The 19580-nt window shown below is 47.3% G+C and overlaps 1 protein-coding gene across 1 annotated transcript; it reads right to left on the minus strand.

Moving 5' to 3' along the window:
- Positions 1 to 3548: 3548 nt before the first annotated feature.
- LOC102449311 (acidic mammalian chitinase-like) lies at positions 3549 to 12760 on the minus strand. Its single transcript, XM_006130440.5, has 11 exons — positions 12643 to 12760; positions 12384 to 12413; positions 10581 to 10785; positions 9157 to 9213; positions 7701 to 7866; positions 7220 to 7344; positions 6788 to 6911; positions 6505 to 6687; positions 5641 to 5757; positions 5187 to 5322; positions 3549 to 3973 (listed from the first exon to the last, which is right to left on the minus strand). Exons 1-11 carry the CDS (start codon positions 12665 to 12667, stop codon positions 3726 to 3728), a joined length of 1416 nt encoding a protein of 471 aa, XP_006130502.3. The 5' UTR covers positions 12668 to 12760; the 3' UTR covers positions 3549 to 3725.
- Between the last annotated feature and the right edge of the window lie 6820 nt (positions 12761 to 19580).

The following is a 19580-nucleotide window of genomic DNA, read 5'->3' on the forward strand; positions in this document are numbered from 1 at the left end:
TATATACAAGAAAGTTATCCACTCCCATCCAAATATACATACAGAGTTTGCATTTTTAACTCCCCACTTCCTGAATGTTTCCCAGTGCTCAGTCAACTATTCTGAGGAAATAACCGTAACAGAATTGCACCACCAAAAGGCAACTGGTAAAACTTGTTCCAAAATAGCCACCAGCTTAAAGAGCAGCAGTTCCCATCAGTATTATCCCATGTACCAGGCCAGTCAATAGCCCACACATTCCCCAAGGCTAATACAGTCTTGGGATGTATTAGGTGAGGTATTTCCAGGGAGAAGGAGGTGTTAGCGCCATTATACAAGGCATTGGTGAGACCCTGTTTGGAATACTGTGTGCAGTTCTGGTCTCCCATGTTTAAGAAGGACGAATTCAAACTGGAACAGGTACAAAGAAGGGCCACTGGGATGATCCAAGGAATGGAAAACCTGTCTTATGAAAGGTTTGTAAGTAGCTTGGCTTGTTTACCTTAACCAAAAAAGAAGGCTGAGGGGGACATGATTGCTCTCTTTAAATATATTAGAGGGATAAATACCAGGGAAGGAGAGGAATTATTTAAGCTTAATACCAATGTGGACACAAGAACAAATGGATATAAGCTGGCTAGTAGGAAGTTTAGACTTGAGATTAGATGAAGGTTTCTAACCATTAGAGGAGTGAGGTTCTGGAACGGCCTTCCAAGGGAAGTAGTGGGGGTGAAAGATTAAACTAGATGGGTTTATGAAGGGGATGGTTTGATGAGATAACATGAACTTGGTAACTAATTGATCATTCACTATCAGTGGTAAATAGGTCAATGGAGGGATTATAGGAATTACTGTAGAGAACTTTCTGAGTGTCTGGCTGGTGAGTCTTGCCCACATGCTCAGGGTTTAGCTGATCGCCATATTTGGGGGTCGGGAAGGAATTTTCCTCCAGGGTAGATTGGCAGAGGCCCTGGAGGTTTTTCGCCTTCCTCTGTAGCATGGGGTACAGATCACAGCTGGAGGATTCTCTGTATCTTGGGGTCTTCAAACTATTTGAAGGCTTCAATATCTGAGATATAGGCGAGAGGATTATTCTAGGAGGGGTGGGTGAGATTCTGTGGCCTGCACAGTGCAGGGGGTCAGACTAGATGATCATAATGGTCCCTTCTGACCTTAAAGTCTATGAGTCTATCTTCCCTGCCTGGTCAAACTACAACCTGAGGCGCCTAATGGAGCCTCATTTACACTCATGCAATCTGACTGACATCTTGAGCCAGATCCTTCGCTGGTATAAACTGACTGTTGTTGTGAAGGCCAGGACTTTAACAGGGTTCAAAAAAAAGCTAGATAAATTCATGGAGGATAGGTCCATCAGTGGCTAGCTATTAGCTAGGATCAGCTGGAATGATGTCCCTCGCCTCTGTTTGTCAGAAGCTGGGAATGGGAGACAGGGAAGGGATCATGTGATGATTCCCTGTTCTGTTCATTCCCTCTGGGGGCACTTGGCATTGGCCACTGTGGGCAGAGAGGACACTGGTCTGGATGGACTTTCAATCTTACCCAGGATGGCCATTTTTATGACTTCACTCCATGGAAGTCAATAGAGCTGTGCCCATTTACACCGGCATAGGATCTGTCCCAAATCTTTACTGAATAGGTTTATATAGTAGGTCATTATGAATCCCTTTGATTTTTCCACTTTACCGCTCTCCGAGAGAATGTGGAGTAAAATAAACAATTCTTCTTCTGAGCTTTCTCCTCAGCCGCTGACACGGAAACTGTCCGGAGAGGCAAGATACCCAACGCCTACTCTCTGCGGCAGCACTGGATGCACAAGTGGATATAAACCACCCAGCCAATGAACCCGCCATTCTTGAAACTCATGTCAAGGGATGGCCTGGCTGCAGTGGTCAGATCCAGCTTACGAGAGAAGAAAAGCCATGGGAGATCTCCAAAGAAAATACTGAGATTGTGTTTAAGTCAATGGACCAGACCCTAAGCGGTGTAAAATGGCTCTTTTGAATTGAAGCAGCATTCTACCATCTGAAGACTTGCACCATTAGGGTTACATCTGATTTTTTTGAATTGAAGCAGCATTACACCAATTTCTAAATTTGCACTGTTCGGGTCTAATTTTTTGCAGCCCCAGCTCAACCCTCAGTTACATGCATGACACAATAGCCCCATCAGCCTGTGATTTCCCTCTGTCTCGTTAGAAAACTGGAACAGCAAGAGCAACAGGCTAAATGAGGTGCTGTTCCTTCAGAGGCTGGTATTTTACAGGCAGCCGCCCAAAGAGAGCAGATGCTAATGCAATAAACCTGCAGAGGCAGGGACATCTCCTGGTGACTATGTTCCAGGAAATGGCTTGAAAAGCCGAGATAGCAGTTGTTAAGATGACTTATTGTTTAGGCTCTTTGTGTGAATTAAAACTACCCTAAACTAGAGTCTGGGGCATATGGACACAGCATCAAAACTGAATAGAATAGAATAGAGTTTATCACCTTTTTTCTGAAGTACCTCCCTTCAGAAAGGGCCAGATTATTTGCTCCTTTACACCAGTTTTACCACTGTGTCACTCCCACTAATCTTGGTATTAATATTTTACCTACTGAAGCTGCTCTTGGATTTACACCAGCGGCAGTGAGAGGAGAATTAGGACCATGCTGTGTTTTTAGTGTCTGTCAGGTAGCTCATCTTGGAATGAAAGGTAAATGTAGGCTTCCAGCTATCCACTTTAATTCAATAGCATTAGCTACGATGATTCATCTTCCCAACATATATTCTATTATGACTTAAGGCCACAGGAGCCTTCATTATCTTGATGTCTTCTGATGCTGAAAGGGCAGCCTGAGATAATTTCAGAGCCATTAGGAGTAACAGATTGTTGTCCGCTGTGCCAGTGGGGGCAAGGTTGTGCTGAGTAACAATCACAGCTATTCATTTCCCACATTTCTCCAAGCAAGGCAGACCACTGCATGAAGATGTCTTGTGTAGCCTTCACCAGCAGGAGAGGAAAGTAAATCCCAGTTTAGACCTGGTCTACACTAGACCAGGCAGGCAGGCTTAAGGCACGTCATCCAGCAACACAGTGTCTATACTGTAGGATGCGGACGGGAGCATACACTAGACCTGCTAAACTGACTGCTAAAAGATCGACCTCTGGAGAGTCGATCTTCTCTGTAGTGTAGACATGCCCATAAAGACTTGTTTGACTCAGGGGCTAGAGCCGAGGACTGGGTGTTTTCAGCTCTGGCACTAATTTGCTACATGTTGCCTTGCAAACCACTTCCACTCTCTGTGCACCAGATTCTCCATCTATAAATTGGGTATAAGGCTATTTCCTATGAGACAGAGGGAAGAAAATTGTCCCATGTGAAACAACTATTAATTATTATTATTACATTAGAAATGATATGAGCAGAGATAGAGAACTAAACAAAGCCCAACACGGAAAGACCCCCCCCCCCCTTAGGAGATGTCTGATTTAGCCAGCCTTAGCCTGTGTCAAGTATCTGACCTAGGCAGTTTTGTGAAGCATTGGCAGAGAAGACACGCTAGAACACAGAGAATATTATTTATTATGTTCAAAGCAGGGTCACCAATCACACAGCAGGCAACACACCAATTAATGCCTCATTCCAACCACTTGGCTTTCTTGGATGAGACACGAGGAATGTTGCCAGCGGGATGATTCGAGTTACGATATATTACTCATCGGTGTTTGTCCTGAGCAAGGGACGGGGCTAAAATTTTGGATAGTTACAGCACTTGCAGCTGTCATCATAGACAAGGCCTGCTGCACAGGTAAAATGGTAAGTCTGGCCTCCAGCACACATGTAGTATTTTGTAATGTCTTGGGGATCGGCATGGATGCCATCTTGTTTGCCAGCACAAAAGTCACCATCTCCTCCAGGCGTAGGGGGAAGAACTGGAGTGGTAGTTGGAGGGTCAACTGTAGGGATATCTACAGGGCAATCTAGCACGATTGGACCTAAAATGAAGAATTAGCAATACATTTAGATACACGACTGCACTACAGCTATACGTTCTCTTGCATGCTTGTCTGTGCTTCTGACCCCAACACTTCATGACTAGTAACAACTGGTATCATGTTCCGAATCTGGGACCGCTTGGTCTAAGCATGAACCTGTATAACTCGAGCTAAAGGACTGGACCCCACAGGTAAAAGCTGTTGCAGATTCACATCCTCTGCAGACCAGACACAGAGCAGCCATGGTTCACATACACTGACAAGCAAGTCTCAGAGGCCTGGTAGACCCATACACCTGGGTCTGGATTAACAAGCAGGATGTGGCCTTGATGAAGTCACATAGCAATCCCGTGCCTCAATTTCCCCCTCTTTAAAATAGGGCAAATAATATTTTCATCAGTCTTATTATATATGTTATGGGAATTAACTGTGTCAAAAAGCTCCTCCACAATGCAACGTGCTAAGTAGCAGCTCAGTGTTATCAAGACACCACCCATGGCAAAATTCTCAATTTGCCTCAGCAGTCGTTTTCCAAAGATCACATTTACCACATGGCCAGCACTTGCATTTTCATAGACGTGCAAATAGGAACAGGACATCCAGGTACATGAGTCAGTGCTTTACTTCTACCTGTCCCCTGTACTGATGACTAGTCCTTGCTTTGGGCCTCTGCAGACCCAGCAGGAATTTCCCCCCAGCAGGCTGAGAAACATATACAGGTTGGACCTGCCTGGTCTGGCACCCTCGGAACCTGACTGAACTCCTCTGGTCTGGAAAAATCCCTCATCAGGGACCATTTTTGATTCCCCTGCTGCTCCCCCCACTGGGCGGCCTGGCTCCCCTTCCAGCACAACTGAACCCTTCACCGTCTCCTGCCCTCCCCAGCACAGCTGAGATGTGCACTAGTTCCCACCTCACTTCCTGCAGCCCAGCAGAGCCACACGCTGGCTCCCACCCGCCCCCCAGCACAGCTGAGCTGAACATCTCACTTTCCAGCTCCCGCTCTCCCAAACTCCCACAGAGCCACATATCACCGTCCCACCCCCACACAGAACCGGGCTCCTGGACCCTCAATCCCCCCAGCACACCAGCACACTCTGATCCTGGAACATCCCTGGTCGTGCCGGATCAGAGAGTCCCAGATTTTAGAGGTGCAATCTGCACTGACCTTTCTAATTATCTCAGCCTGCAATAATAATCAGCACCAACTTACCGTTCGTTTCAAGGAGTCTCTTCAGTTCACTTATTAGTGGATACTTTCCTTCGTTGCAGAAAGTGCCCAGGAAATCATCCAGATCAATGGCCCATACCATGGCACCGCCGAAATTTTTCTCCTTCAAGTATTTCACCTGCCCAACAAAAAGCCCACAACTATCGGTCACATTTCCACAGCTGCTTAAGAATTCCTTTAGGAATTTCAGTACAGCCTGAAACAAGTAACTGGGTACACAGCCATGGCTCAGTGATTGGTGAGACAGCAGAGCACCCCAGCTCAGAAAGAAATGCTCTGGGAAACATCCCCATCACATTCATAGTGGTTTAAAGCCACGTGAATGATGCTGCAAATATATCCCTTTGCTCAGAGACTCTGAAATACACAGTAAGCGCTTTCCGAGAGCAGGAGCAGAACAAAGGTAAAGCTCACTTGAAAATGTTAAAGATCTTACCTTGTGTTTATAGCTGCACTTGTTGTCATATCCCACCCATTCATTCCCCTTCACGGCATAGGGGACTTTCTGGTCATCAATCCATCGCACCTGAGCTGTTGTTAGGAATGTGCAGATCTGCCAAAACACCATGGTGAGAACACAAAATGAACCTCATTCAGGAGTCAGAAGGTAAGTCTATGGGCTAGATCTTGTAAGTGATCAGCCAGGAGTTACTCTGGTGGTATAGAGTTGATATATCACACCTAACCATCGCCTTGCGGCCTGTCAGTCGCACAGCTTAGAGGACAGAATGCGGTCACATCACAGCTGTACCTCAATCCTTCAGAATAGCCACTTCGGCTCTGAAGCAGCAGGAATCGCTTAGAGCAGCCTGATGTTTATTTGTATCGGGACTGAACCAGCTTTAGGAATAGGGAGAAGGTGATATGGTAGAGCCACCTGTGCCACACCTCCCATTTGGGATCTGAGCTGAATGGCATTTTTCCAGACCTAAAGATCTAGACCGCTAACATTCCTGCACAGCAGCTCTGGGATAAGTGGAAGAGAACCCGTCCAGTGTACAGAAAGAGAGAGACACTTAGACAAGAGACAGAAACTCAACTACAAACAAGAGTGAAAGCAAAATAAGTTACCTATGGGCCAGAGTCACCTATGGGCCAGAATCTCACCTGCTACAAATGGACATAGATCCACTGAAATCAACACCTCTGAGTCTCGTTTACGCTAAGGCCTCTCTACCTCGTTGCACTTCCAGGGTGATGTAAAGCATCTTAGGATAAGAATTGGGGCCAATGGAACTAGCTCCATTTACACCACCTCTGCATCTGGGCCACAAAAATCTTGTTTTCGGAAGCCTCTCACCTCATAATAAGCCCAGAATCCAGCTTCCCGGGTGTAAGGGCCTGAAGACCCAGCCCCAGATGCTGGGGCACCGACAGATGTGTCACTGCCGGTAAGCCGAAAGGTCCGCCCGTAGGTGGGGAATCCCATCACGAGCTTCTCAGCGGGGACGCCGTTACTATGCCAGTACTCCATGGCGAATTTCTGCAGAAATCCAAACAGAAAACCCGTTTGCCACCAGGGCCCATTTCTCCCAGTGCCCTCTTGGGAAAATCAAAAGGGAGTCTGCTGCCTGTCCCCTTACGCAGTTGAAGTACTTGAAGTCCCCCTGGTCAGCAGAGCCTACATAGAGTGGGCTGTTGTGGCCCGTGAAGCGGTCCCAGCCTCCGTGGAAGTCGTACGTCATCACGCTGATGAAATCCAGAACCCTGGTTTCGATCAAATAAAACAACAGAAAAGAAACAAGCAGGTTGGAAATGTGATTTCCTGAAGGACTAAACGAGTCAGCAGGCAGTATGAAGGATGAACATGATTTGGGGGGCTTGAATCTCCATTGTCCCGCACCTTATGCTGCTGTTTATGCCCCCACAGAGGGTATATAACTGCTACTTTTGTGATCTGATCGTGTTTTGCACCCACCTACTTTGCACAGGTACTAATGATGACGCAAAGGGCATGAGAACAGAGAACCAGACCAAGAACATAGTAAGCACAAGGTGAGAACCGGTCCACTCACTTCCCTATCTCTGCAATTTCATATCCAGCATCAATAGTTCCTTTGCCAGCAGATACCGCTGCGGTAAGTAAAAGTCTGGGGCGTCCAGTGCTTGCAGCCTCAGCTTTAAAGGCTTCCAGCATTTCCTGAAAAAGGACATGAGGTCATTGGTCATTAGCAATTCTGGTTAAAAAGTCATTCATGTTCAGCTGTGAATAGTGATCTAGAAACGTCCCAGCAGCCTGATCCTTCCTATAAATTCCTAATGATCTTCCCAATGTTCATTCCACGGCTGATTGTCCCCAAACCCTTATAAAGGTGGAAAAAGATCTTACATCAGGTCTAGCACCATATTTGCACAATAGCTGCACTCAAGGAAGTAAAAAGGAACAAAAGTCATGCATTGCCAATATAAGCACTCCTGATACACAATTCAGTGGTTCTAATCTGCCTCACTCCAGCTCACATCAGGAACAACTATGATCACATGTTGGATACTCACCTGAACCAAGATGGTGAAGCGGTGTTTGTCCTCGGGGGGGCTGCCTCTAGAGCCCGGGTATTCAAAATCCAGGTCGATCCCATCAAACCCAAACTTACGGAGGTACACGATCACCGAGTCAGTGAAAGTTTTACGATTGGCTTGTGTGGAAACCATCTCAGTGAATCTGGAAGAAGATCATTCTTAGGCAATGCAGCTCGGCCGGAGGGTCATTTTTGTTTTTTGAGGTTTGGTTTTGTTGTATGAACACATGCAACAGCACACTTGTTCAGTTTCCCTTTCATAAATGTAATTGTCCTGATGTATTACAGTCTAATTAAAACCCACTTCCATTAATCACCTCCATTTTTGTCACTAGCAAATATATACCTGAGAATCCACTATTAATCAGTTATCTCCACCAAACTCGAGAGTATGAAAACCTTGTATTTATGTTGGTCTGCCCACATCTTTATCCTCCTCTTTTACCACCATGCAACTATCCTCACCAAGATTCATCACATCCCATTCTCTACCACATCGTGTGTACACTGTCACATTCTGTGCTTGATCTCTTTTACTCAGAACACCTCTAGTCCCATTCCTACTCATTATCTTCACCATTGGTTTGATCCACCAGCCAAGGAAATCTATGGAATGGCTCCCACTGGATCATGGTTAGAGCCCTGCAAACCCGCACCTATCCAGGACCCATTTTTGCAGATACAAAGTTTTGTCACCATGCAGTATCATTGCAATACCCTTCTCTGTTTAATGTTCCCACTAACCACTTGGGATTTTCAACCCTAGTAATATCCATCTGAACTTTTCTTAACCGTCCCGTTACCCATTCCCAGCAATCGCCTTCCATTCATCTCATGAAGGCTGAATCACCATGTCACTGTGTTTCCCTAATTAATCACCTTGCGTCTCTCTCCTTCTTCAACCCTTCCCCCTTTTCACCAGCCCCCACAGCATCATCAGTGTCAGGTCTTCAGCTGCCCAGTCACTACTGCAGTTTACATCTGGTCATTCACATCATCATGTGCCTAATCCTGTCTCCAGGGAAGTCAACAGTGAGGCTCCCATTGACGCCCAAGGAGCATTTGGAGGCTGTCAAGATCACAGCCAGGGATGTAAAATCCCATTTAATTGGTTAACTAGTTGAACAATTGTTTAATCAGTTAACTGATTAAAGGGGGGCAGGCAGAGCGCTGTAGCGGCCCCCTGCCACAGGCAGGAGTTGCACCAGCGGGGCTGGAGCAGCTCCCACCTGCGGGCCACCTAGTCACATCGTGGACAGAGGCTGTTCTATCCAGGAGCAGCCCCTGTCCATGGCAGGCCCCCCAACAGGGCTGGCGCAGGCAGGGAGGGAGCTGCTCTAGCCCCCACCTGTTAATCAGTTAAACATTCCCAGCCCTTAATCTCAGCATCATCTTCACTGTGTTTGTCACCAAATCAAGGGGAAAGTTCTCACTTCTGAGTGCCAAAGTTCCACCCTCCGATAGCCAGGCTAGTGACGAGTTTGTCGTTCCTGTGACACAAGAAAAGAAAAGGGAATGTTAGCCATCAGCCGTCACCTTGTGGTGTTTGAGACTTGGCTCGGTTGTGAACTTTTACATTATTATCCTCGGGGGCACCAGCTCCGTGGATGCTCTGGGGCTGGAGCACCCCCGGGGGAAAAGTAGTGGAAGCAGAGCCCCCCCTCCAGTACCAAACTCCCCCTTCTGTCTCCCTCCCCACAGGTCTCTTGCGCATGGGCAAAACCTGCTGACCAACTCCTCCCCCTCCCTCCCAGTGCTTCTGGAGCCCCATGAACAGCTGATTCGGGATGTTCAGGACACTCTGGGAGGGCAGGAAGAAGCGGGAATGGGGCGCACTCAGGGGAGGAGGCAGAGTGGGATGAGGCAGGGTGGGGAGGGGAACTTGGGGAAAGGGGTGGAATGAAGGCAGAGTGGGGACAGAGCTAAGGCAGGAAGAGGCAGGATGGTGGTTTGGGAGGAGAGGGCAGAGATGAAGTGGAATGAGGCCTTGGGGTGGGGCTTAGAGGATGGGATGGACTGAAGGCAGAGCGTGGGGGGGTGTCAAGAATCCCCCAGCTGGAGGGGAAGTCAGTACCTATGATTATCATTATTTTGCATTAAGAAAATCTATTCAGGTCTTTTTGGTTGTCATCATTCACTATTGGTATTACAGTGGTGCCAAGAGGTCTCAAGCCAGCTTAGAGCCCCATTGCGCTAGGTGCTGTACAAACACATAGCAACAGACAGACCCTGCCTCAAAGAGCCTATGGTCTAAACAGACAAGACACACATAGGGTGGGACAAAAAGAAATGTTATTAATCAATTTCACAGATGGGAAAAGTGAGGCACAAAGAAAGCTCAAGTCTGGCAGAGCTGGGATTTCAACCTAGATCTCCCAAGTTTCAATGCAATGCCTAGCTTCAGCCATCCTCACCTCCTCTTTGGTTTAAATTGTGTTTTCGTAAAAAAAAAAAAATACACTTGAACTAGGACTCTTGTGTCAGATCCTGTTCCAGCCATGAGTATCCCAAAGCATCCAAAATATACTCATCTGAAAAGGGGGTTAAATACAAAGTATGACTTTTTAGGACTTGATCATGGAATCCTGACACATGCTAGGTGCATCTTACATGAGTAATTCCACCAAAATCAGTGTAACTACTTGAGTGAATAAAGTCCCACGAGGGTTGTGAAATAGAGCCCTTAATGAAAGCATTGTGGCTAGGTATCTGTTAAATTATTCCTTTTTTGCAACAAAGAAATTCTGTCTTGTTTCTCTGCCCTCTTTCTTCCATTTCCCCTGACAATAAGAAGTATTTTTTAAAGCAAGATTTGCTTTTTGTTTGTTTTAAATCTTGTACATTGGAAAGTGCTGACCGTTTCTTCAATGCTTGAAATTCTGGGAAGAGTCTGTCTTCATCATTCCATTCATAGGGCGCGATCTTATTTTGATTCATAGTTGCAAAGGCGTAGATTAAGTGGGTGCAGAGATTTGGGTCCACATTGTTTGGGAAATACTTGGCAGGTTCTGGCCTGTACTGAGACCAATTAGTGAAGTAGCACACAAGTTTGTAAGCAGAGCCTGGCGGAAGAAAAGTAAATCACATATATTAAGAAGGAAACATTTGTTTATTTCTTGATGGTGGCATCAGGTATTGAGTTGAATCGAACATGTGATTCTCCTTTCACCAATGTTGGTGCAGATTGGGGGAAAATCCATTGATGTCAATGGAGCAAAACTAGGGTAACAAGAGGAAATACGAGCTTTTTCTTGCACATATTCTGATTGCACAAATAGATGTGCCAATCCTAAGTATGAATGCGGATTTCATTTTTCTGCTCACAAATTCTGCATATGTAGAGCTACCGTGGTATGTATATTTTCTGCATCTGCATTTACATCTACAAATCAGTCACATATCCCATTGAAACAACCTCCATCCACATGTTCCCAATGACAAATCATAGAATCATAAAACTAGAAGAGACCTCAAGAGGTCATCAAGTGCAGTCCCCTGTCCTCACGGCAGGACCAAGGACCATCTAGATCATCTATGACAAGTGTCTGTCCAACCTACTCTTAAATATCTCCAGGGATGGAGATTCCTCAACCCCCCTAGGCAATTTAATCCAGTGTTTAACCACCCTGACAGGAAGTTTTTCCTAATGTCCAACCTAAACCTCCCTTGCTGTAATATAGCCCATTGTTTCTTGTCTTATCTATCCTCAGAGGCCAAGGAGAACAATTTTTCTTCCTCCTCCTTGTAACACCCTTTTAGATATTTGAAAACTGCTATCCTGTTCCCTCTCAGTTTCTTCTGAACAAAACAAGCCCAATTCTTTCAGTCTTCCCTCACAGGTCATGTTTTCTAGACCTTTCATCATTTTTATTGCTTCTTGTCTGGACCTTCTCCACATCTTTCTTGAAATGTGGTGCCCAGAACTGGACACAGTACTCCAGCTGAGGCCTATTAGTCAACTGTGCTTTTGATTGTTCCCTCATCTCATTTAATACCAATTTGCACAGAAGATGCAGGCTCATTCTTCAAGTCAGGGATTGTTGGTTATAATGAGCAAAAAAGGGATGGGCCCAGTTAAAGGGAGTCATTAAAGAATAATCAAGAGGGACCACTTAGTCAGATCCTCAGCTGCTGTGAATCATAACTACACCGAAATGAAGCTACACCGCTTGACACCAGCTACGGCTATGTCTACACTGGCGCGATCTTGCAGCAGAGCTATGCAAATGAGGCTAAGCGTGGACTATCACCGAGCCTCATTTGCATATCTAATGAGCCACCATTTTTGTGGAAAAGGCTCTTGCGCAAGAAGGAGCTGTCTACACTGCCCCTTCTTGCGCAAGAAAAACCCTCTTGTGCAATGCCGCTACGCTGATTATTTTCAGGAATAAGGGCATTGCACAAGAGGGCTTTTCTTGCGCAAGAAGGGGCAGTGTAGACAGCTCCTTCTTGCACAAGAGCCTCTTCCGCAAAAATGGCGGCTCATCAGATATGCAAATGAAGCTCGGCGATATTCCACGCTTAGCCTCATTTGCATAGCTCTGCAGCAAGATCGCGCCAGTGTAGACATAGCCTACAGGTCTGGCTGCCTGTTCTTTCCAGTTGTATTGGAGCTTTATGGGCTCCTTGTGCACCAAAAGAAAGGCTAAGATGCTCTTACCCAGCTGCAGCTGCAGCAGAACGGCCAAACCTGCAAAAAGGAAAGAGAATGCATTAAAAATAAAGGTGACTGGAGCCTGTCCATGCTTAAAGCAGTCCCAGAGGAACTAAAACTATGCTGAGCACATTGCTACCTGCACACCTGCTAGGAGAAGTTCTAGCACACGCTGTCCCTGGGCAAAAGGCTGGTGCCTCTGAGACCAAGCACCCTGAGAAGTTACAGCCTGACTTAATCAGCAAAGGCAGAGGGAGTCACTCACCGACACACAGCAGCACCTTTCCCATCTTGCCTTCCCAGTGAATGTCCCACGGGGGGATCTCAGAAGTGCTTTATGTGGCAGAGGCAAGTCCTTATCAGCGTGGAACCCGCACACCTGCATTCAAGCCAGCAGAATGCACCCCTCCTTCCAACCACAAGCAAAATAAAACACACAAATAGAAAAGTTCGTTTATTCAAGGGCATCAGCCCTCCAATGCCAAGGCTGGTGGAGGGAGAGGGAACTAGTCCCCTTCCCCTTCTATTTATGTAGGGAAGTGGAGGAGAGCACCACCTGAATGTACAAGTCCCAATCTCCTCTGGGTACAATCTTCCCCTCCCCAAGCAGAATGAAGCTCCAAACATGGTTTGGAAGGAACCAAACTAAAACAACAAATGGTCTTGCAGCACTTTATAGACTAACAAAACATGTAGATGGTATCATGAGCTTTCGTGGGCAAAGCCCACTTCTTCAGATGACCAGAGTTTTGAGTTTAGGATGTGCAGACCCAAAATAAATGGGGGGGGGGGGGAGGGGAAGAGAGGGGAAGAGACAGGGAGCAGAGGATATAGAAAATCAGGAAGGTAGAGGGAATCTCTCCTATTTATTTTGGGTCTGCACATCCTAAACTCAAAACTCCGGCCATCTAAAGAAGTGGGCTGTGCCCACGAAAGCTCATGATACCACCTACATGTTTTGTTAGTCTATAAAGTGCTACCAGGCCTTTGTTGTTTTTTTCTGTACAGACTAGTTCAGCTACCCCCCGAAGCTTCCAAACTAAGATGTTATCCCACAAAATATTATGGCCTAGATCGGGGTGGGCAATAATTTTCGCTGGGGCGGGGCACATAATGAATTTTGGTACGTGGTCACAGGCAGGCACACTCCCCAGAAGGAGCGGAAGGGGCAGGGCGGGGGACTAACCTCACCCCAGAGTTGTCTGGGGCCGAGGCTTTGAGTTAAAAACACAGCAAAGGGCTTGTGGCTCCTGGCCCTGCTGCCACCACATTGCCTGACAGCCGCCCGGGATTGCTGCAACCATTTAAAAGGCTCGCAGCTCTGGCCCCTGCCAGGGTAGCACCGTGACCGGGAGCCATTTCAAGAGGATCCTGCTGCCTGAGCCACTGCCTGGAAATTCAGTGGCACGGGCAGGAGGATACGAATAGCAATGGGCCAGATGCAGCCAGATGAAAGTGTTAAACGGGCTCCTGGGCTGCGTCTTGCCCAGCCCTGGCCTAGATGCTGCAGATGGGGATGCACATGTACCACTCCAGGAGGGATGGGCTAAGGTTCATTACCCTCCTTTGCACATCCCTTAATTCCAGGCGGCCCCAGGCTGACGAGAGGCCAGAATGGCAGCCAGGGCTCATCAGAGTGCAGAGAAGCCCTGACCACTCCCATTTCTCCCAGCCCTGCCCTCTGTGCCAGACACTGAGACCAAAGGCAGCATAGGGACCGCTGCTGGCCCTTGGCACCGGAGAATACCCCTATGCTGGGATGATCCTGCCCAGGGCAGCGATGGCAGTTTTTCAACGATCGGACCTCTCTGAATCTGAATCTCTGACCACTGAAGTTCGCGGGGATGCGCCTGTACACGCCCATAGGGGTGCATTCAGGCTCTGCCTCCTATTTCCCATTTCACATCACTTGTCTATTGAACGCCCAGCTCCAACAGGGAAATCCTGGTCCCTTTGAAGTCCCTAGCAAAACTCCCCCGACTGCAGTTCAGCCCAAGTACCCAGCCTCTGTTTTGCTTCTCAGTTTCCCAGCTTGCCTGGAAGGGCCGCAGTTGACGTACAAAACTTCAGAGACGCTGCCCCTCCTTCTGCTCAGAACCCTTAACCCTCCTGTCCTATTGGCAACACATGAAACGAGAAGGACTGCACAAGGGGGTGGGTACAAGGTGTGCCAAGAGAGGGTCCCTGATAGGACCCACGCATGCTGGGTGCAAAAACCAACACCATTAACCTTCAGAGTGACAAATGGCCTGCAGATAGTCTAATCGCTCAAGCAAGTCAAGGCTGTTGAGCAGTTCCCATCACGGCTTACGAAACAGGATGGGAGAGTTCCATTATGTAGCTCGCTAACATGCTCCCTCTTTTCCTGCACCTCCGCCTATTTCTGTGCTGAAGCTCAGCCGTGTCAGGGCTTTAAACGAAAAGCACTCGGCACAGCTCATCGGCCATGACAGAGCACGCGCTCAACCGGTATTGGATGTTCTCTCCAGTTTCTCGAAAGGCTAGCTTTCTGAAAGGCAAGTCTCCCTTCTGTCTCTCACCGAAGCTTCCTCTTCTTCTCAAAAAGTGTTTCTGCTCGGCAGATCTCACCTCATACAAGAGTTATGCACAGGAAATGTTTCTGTCAATGGTCAAGACCAGCACCTTTTCCTGTGAGTGTGGTTGGCAGGGATTCACACCAACAATCTTGTCAAAACTTGTTTTGCATGTCAGAGTCAGATATACGGCCTGGGAGACAGAGTCCTTCACTCCTCCAGCCTCAAGAATTTCTTGGGCCACTACACAGAGGCTGATTATCGGGTATGCTGATTATGGAGGCAAAATCCTGGTTAATCAGTTAACGGGTTAAACCTTAGGTTTAACCGGTTAACCGATTAAGCAAAATCCCACTCTTACCCCCTCCTGCTCTGCAAGGCAGAGGGGTCAGCAGCAGGAGTCAACAGTCCAGTGTGCAGAGGAAAGGGGCAGATTCTACTCCTGCCCTCCCTCCCCCCATGCGAGGGTGACCAGCTCCCAACCCCCACAGGGCTGGAGCAGTCCTCCACTTGTGATAGGGTGCTGCTCCCCAGTACTGGTTAATCGGTAGCTGGTAAGCATCATCCAGTAAGGGTACTGGGTAACTGATTAACCGGTTACTCAGTCACATCTCTAATGCTGATGAGTTTTAGAAAACAAACCCTTGGGCTCTGATGCACAGTGCTACATGATATAAATAACTAATTCATGACAATACTTGGCACTCACATAGTAGATAAGTCTGCATGAAACAAATTGAAATCATAAAGTCAAAATGAAATGTTTTTGCCTTATCATAGCAAAAGTAGAAAGTCAAACTGATTCATCTCGAGGACCTGGGGAATTATAGAATTACAGACTGGTCAGCTTAAACTTGAGCCCTGGAAAAAGACTGGAACAAATGATTAAACCATCGGTTTGTAAGTACCCGAAGGATAATAGGATTAGAAGGAATAGTGAGCATGGAACTCCAGCAGGACTACTTATATGGGTCCCCATAGCAGGCTCATGAAACTTACATCCCTCTCTCAGCTAATTCACATGCAGCATCCATAGTCCGCTTGCCAGGCGACAGCCACTGTGATCAATGGCCTTTGCCATGCAGTGCTTGCAGCCTCAGCTGTAAAGGCTTCCAGCATTCCCAAAGGGGGGTAATAAAGACAATGGTGACTCTTCCAGGAAGGACCTGCGCTTTCCTCTCTAGAGGGAACCAGCTAGTACACAGCTGTGCTAGCTTACTCCAGTGTGTATTGGCAGCACACACAGGCATTCAGTGTGCAACATTCACTTAATAGTCTGCACACACAGCTACGCCGAGGCCTCCACTAACACAGTGGAGGGTTTGACAGGTGCTGAGCCTCCACAGCTCGACTAGCAGGTCTAAAACGTGCTGAGAGTTAAGCCTGGGGCATCTGCAGCCACCACACCCAGGAGGAAATGTAGGACAATGGTGGTTGGAAACTCTCTTCTGAGGGGGGCAGAGGTACCTATCTGTTGCCCTGTGACAGCATTCCATGGTGCCTTCTGGGACCTGTATTTGAGAGGTTAGAGCAGTGTTTCTTAAACTTTTTAAGACTGAGGAACACCAAACAATATTTCTTTTAATGGGAAACACCGACGTCGGAGGGAGAAAGGGGTCGACCCTTTACGCTCAAATTTGAATAAAGACGCTAATTATCTTACCCATTACAAAGATAGCTTCCCCAATTATCACCTCTAATATCATTAGCTCACAGACATTTACCTCCTCCTGTCCCCGTCCCCCCTTCATCCCCCTTCTGTTCTGAAATTTGATTTGTCCTTTTCATATGTGTTCATTGTTTTAATTGTATCCTTTGGTATAAAGGGTTGTGACAATTTTCTTCCACTATTAGATCTGAGGAAGTGGGTCTGGCCCACGAAAGCTCATCATCTATTAAACCATCTTGTTAGTCTTTAAAGTGCTACACAGTCCTGTTTTTTGGTTCTTTTCCATGGTACACCTCCAACTGCCTTGTGGCACACTGGTGTGCTGCGAAACACAGTTTAAGAAACACTGGATTAGAGGGATTGTTGAGGATCATCTGACTTTCTGACGATTCCCATGCTACTCTGCCCAGTGGGCAGTAATGAGACCGCGAGGTATGAACCTCAGCAGATCAGAAGTGACTACAGGGCTTTGGAAGTAGGAGGTGAGGGAATTTGGGGTGCAGGTAGCGTGCAGTTAATGGCAGGGGCCCAGGCAGAGACAGATGCATCCTGGGGTGAAAACCTAGCTGTGAAAATGGTGTTGCCAGGAGAGCTTTGGCTTCCTTGACCACAGGATGCTGTTCTGGGAATAAGGTCTGCTAAGCAGAGATGGGGTCCACCTATCAAGGAAGGGGAGGAGCCTATTTGGAAATAGACTGGCTAGCCTAGTGAGGAGAGCTTTAAACTAGATTCAACAGGGGCGGGTGACTTAAACCCATAGATAAGTCAAAAACACGGAGATGTGGAAGATTACAACCCGGAAGAGCCAGCGCAGAACGATCTGCGCATGCGCAGAACCGCGCGGCTGGCAAGTGGGGCTCGCTGCTGCTTGACGAGCCCTGGTTATGACATCTTATAGCCCACTGAGATGGAGGGATGGTCCACTTACTAGTCTAGGTTGCCCATCATGGGTCTAGATGGTGCTTGGTCCTTCCATATGCGCAGGGGACTGGATTTGATGACCTCTCAAGGTTCCTTCCAGTTCTATGATTCTGTGTGCTCAAATGCCTTCTGGATTGGGACCTGAATGCCTCACACTTTGCAGGATGGAGGTATGTGATAGTAAACTTTCTCCCCTGAATCAAGGTTGCAAAGCAATGCTTGTTCTCTGGAGGGCTGTCCATGGGACCCAGGTATTCAAAGTCCAGGTTATTTATCTAACTCACACTTACAGAGGTAGGAGATCCCTGAGTTGATGAAGATTTTATGGTTACCTGGCAAGGCAACCCTATCAGTGACCCTGGGAAGAAAAGAAGTCCTAACTGGACAATAGCACTAACACCTTCACTCCTAATTTTTGTGTCACTGACACCCCCAGTTCTGAACCCACAAAGCCCATTATCACTAACAGGACAGCAGCCTGGTCTATTCCCGAAATAACTCAGTGGCTATAAACTCTGAGACAGAGCAAAGACAAGAAGGAATCAAATGGTCACATAAAAAAGAGGTTTAAATCAGGTTTGATGGCGCTAATACTTTATATCCCACCCGACGAAGCTCCAAGAACAAAATGCAATGAATTTTGCTAGAAAGAATGAACAATTCTGGGATGATTACACTCAAGGCTCTGCCTCTTCATCCCTTCGGACTCTTCCAGGCCCCACAACTGTAGTGATCTGAAAGGGAAAAAGGTTGCCTGTCCCCCTTTGCCATCCCAGTATGGTCTTCCAAAGGAGACAGCATGGCGTCTCGGAGCACTGGACTGGGACTCAGGAGATCTGCTGGGTGACTTTGTGCAAGTCACTTCCTCTCACCACGCCTTCATTTCCCCATCTGTAAAATGGGAATGACGACACTGACTTCTTTTGTAATGTACAGAGAGAGCTACACAGAAGAAGTCTAGTAGGAGAGCTAGGTATTAATCAAATGTAACAAGTAGTTATATTCCTACATTCGTCTAGTTTAAGAACTACTCCTGGATTGGTTGGATGTAGTGATTCAGATCAGGACATGTGATGTGTTCATTTGCATACCGGTATCCAGAATGACCTTCCAGCTCACAGCAATGGAAGCAGGTAGCCTTGGAAACCAATCAGACACTGCACACACATTTATGGATGAGGCATAGGCTTTCCCACTCTCCCCACCCATCTCTCTCCAGGAGGAAGGTGAAACAAAAAGCATCCTCACAGCACCCACGGGAAAGGCGTGCAAGGATTTGCAAACACCGAGCAGATTTCAATCCAGAGTAACAGCTATGAAGTGGGATTGAGGGCATGGGACTGTGCCCGGGTCACATGCACAGCAAGTTATGCGCAGGACAGGGAGCACAGAACTCCCTTAGTGAAACCCTGTTGCTTGGCCACACACAGCCTGCCTCATAGTGTGGGTGGGGCCTAAGAGAGGAACATATAGCCAAGCACCATGGGGATCAGTCAATCTCAGCTCTGTTCTGACAGACCCATTTGCTGCTCAACCCTCACCCCCTTTTTCCTCCAGGCTTTGTGGGGAAAAGGAGCAGTCGCACATGAAGTTTGAGACTCCCTGTTTCTCTGCCTAGCTGTAACCTCAGTTGCATTCACGTGCAGTCTCTGCTCACGCAGGAATGCACCATCCATTCAGGCTCTTCTGTGCCTCACCCAAAGAAGCTACAGGGACCAGGGTTTTCTTGCTCTCCCATGAAAGCCACGGAGCTAGATCAGATACAACCGGAATAATGCCGTGGGGGTACTGGACTTGAGACTCAGTCCATGCTAATGAGAGTCAGTAGAGATCGTTTTCACTACCACGCACTGCTCTCCAGCTCAGCGACAGGGTGCAATTCCAGGGATGGATTGTGGAGTTCTCACTCTAGAACCCAGCAAAAGAGGCTGAATACGAACAAACCACCAAAAGAAACTGGTAATCAGTAGCCAGACATTCAAAGAAAATCCCTACCGGCCTCCAAGGCTCACATGCCAGCAGTGCTACTAGAGACAGAACTTTTATTATGAACATGAAAATAATTATTTTCATCTCTAC

Source organism: Pelodiscus sinensis, chromosome 27, assembly GCF_052426305.1.
Source record: "Pelodiscus sinensis isolate ZL-2025 chromosome 27, ASM5242630v1, whole genome shotgun sequence".
Taxonomy (NCBI): Eukaryota; Metazoa; Chordata; order Testudines; family Trionychidae; genus Pelodiscus; species Pelodiscus sinensis.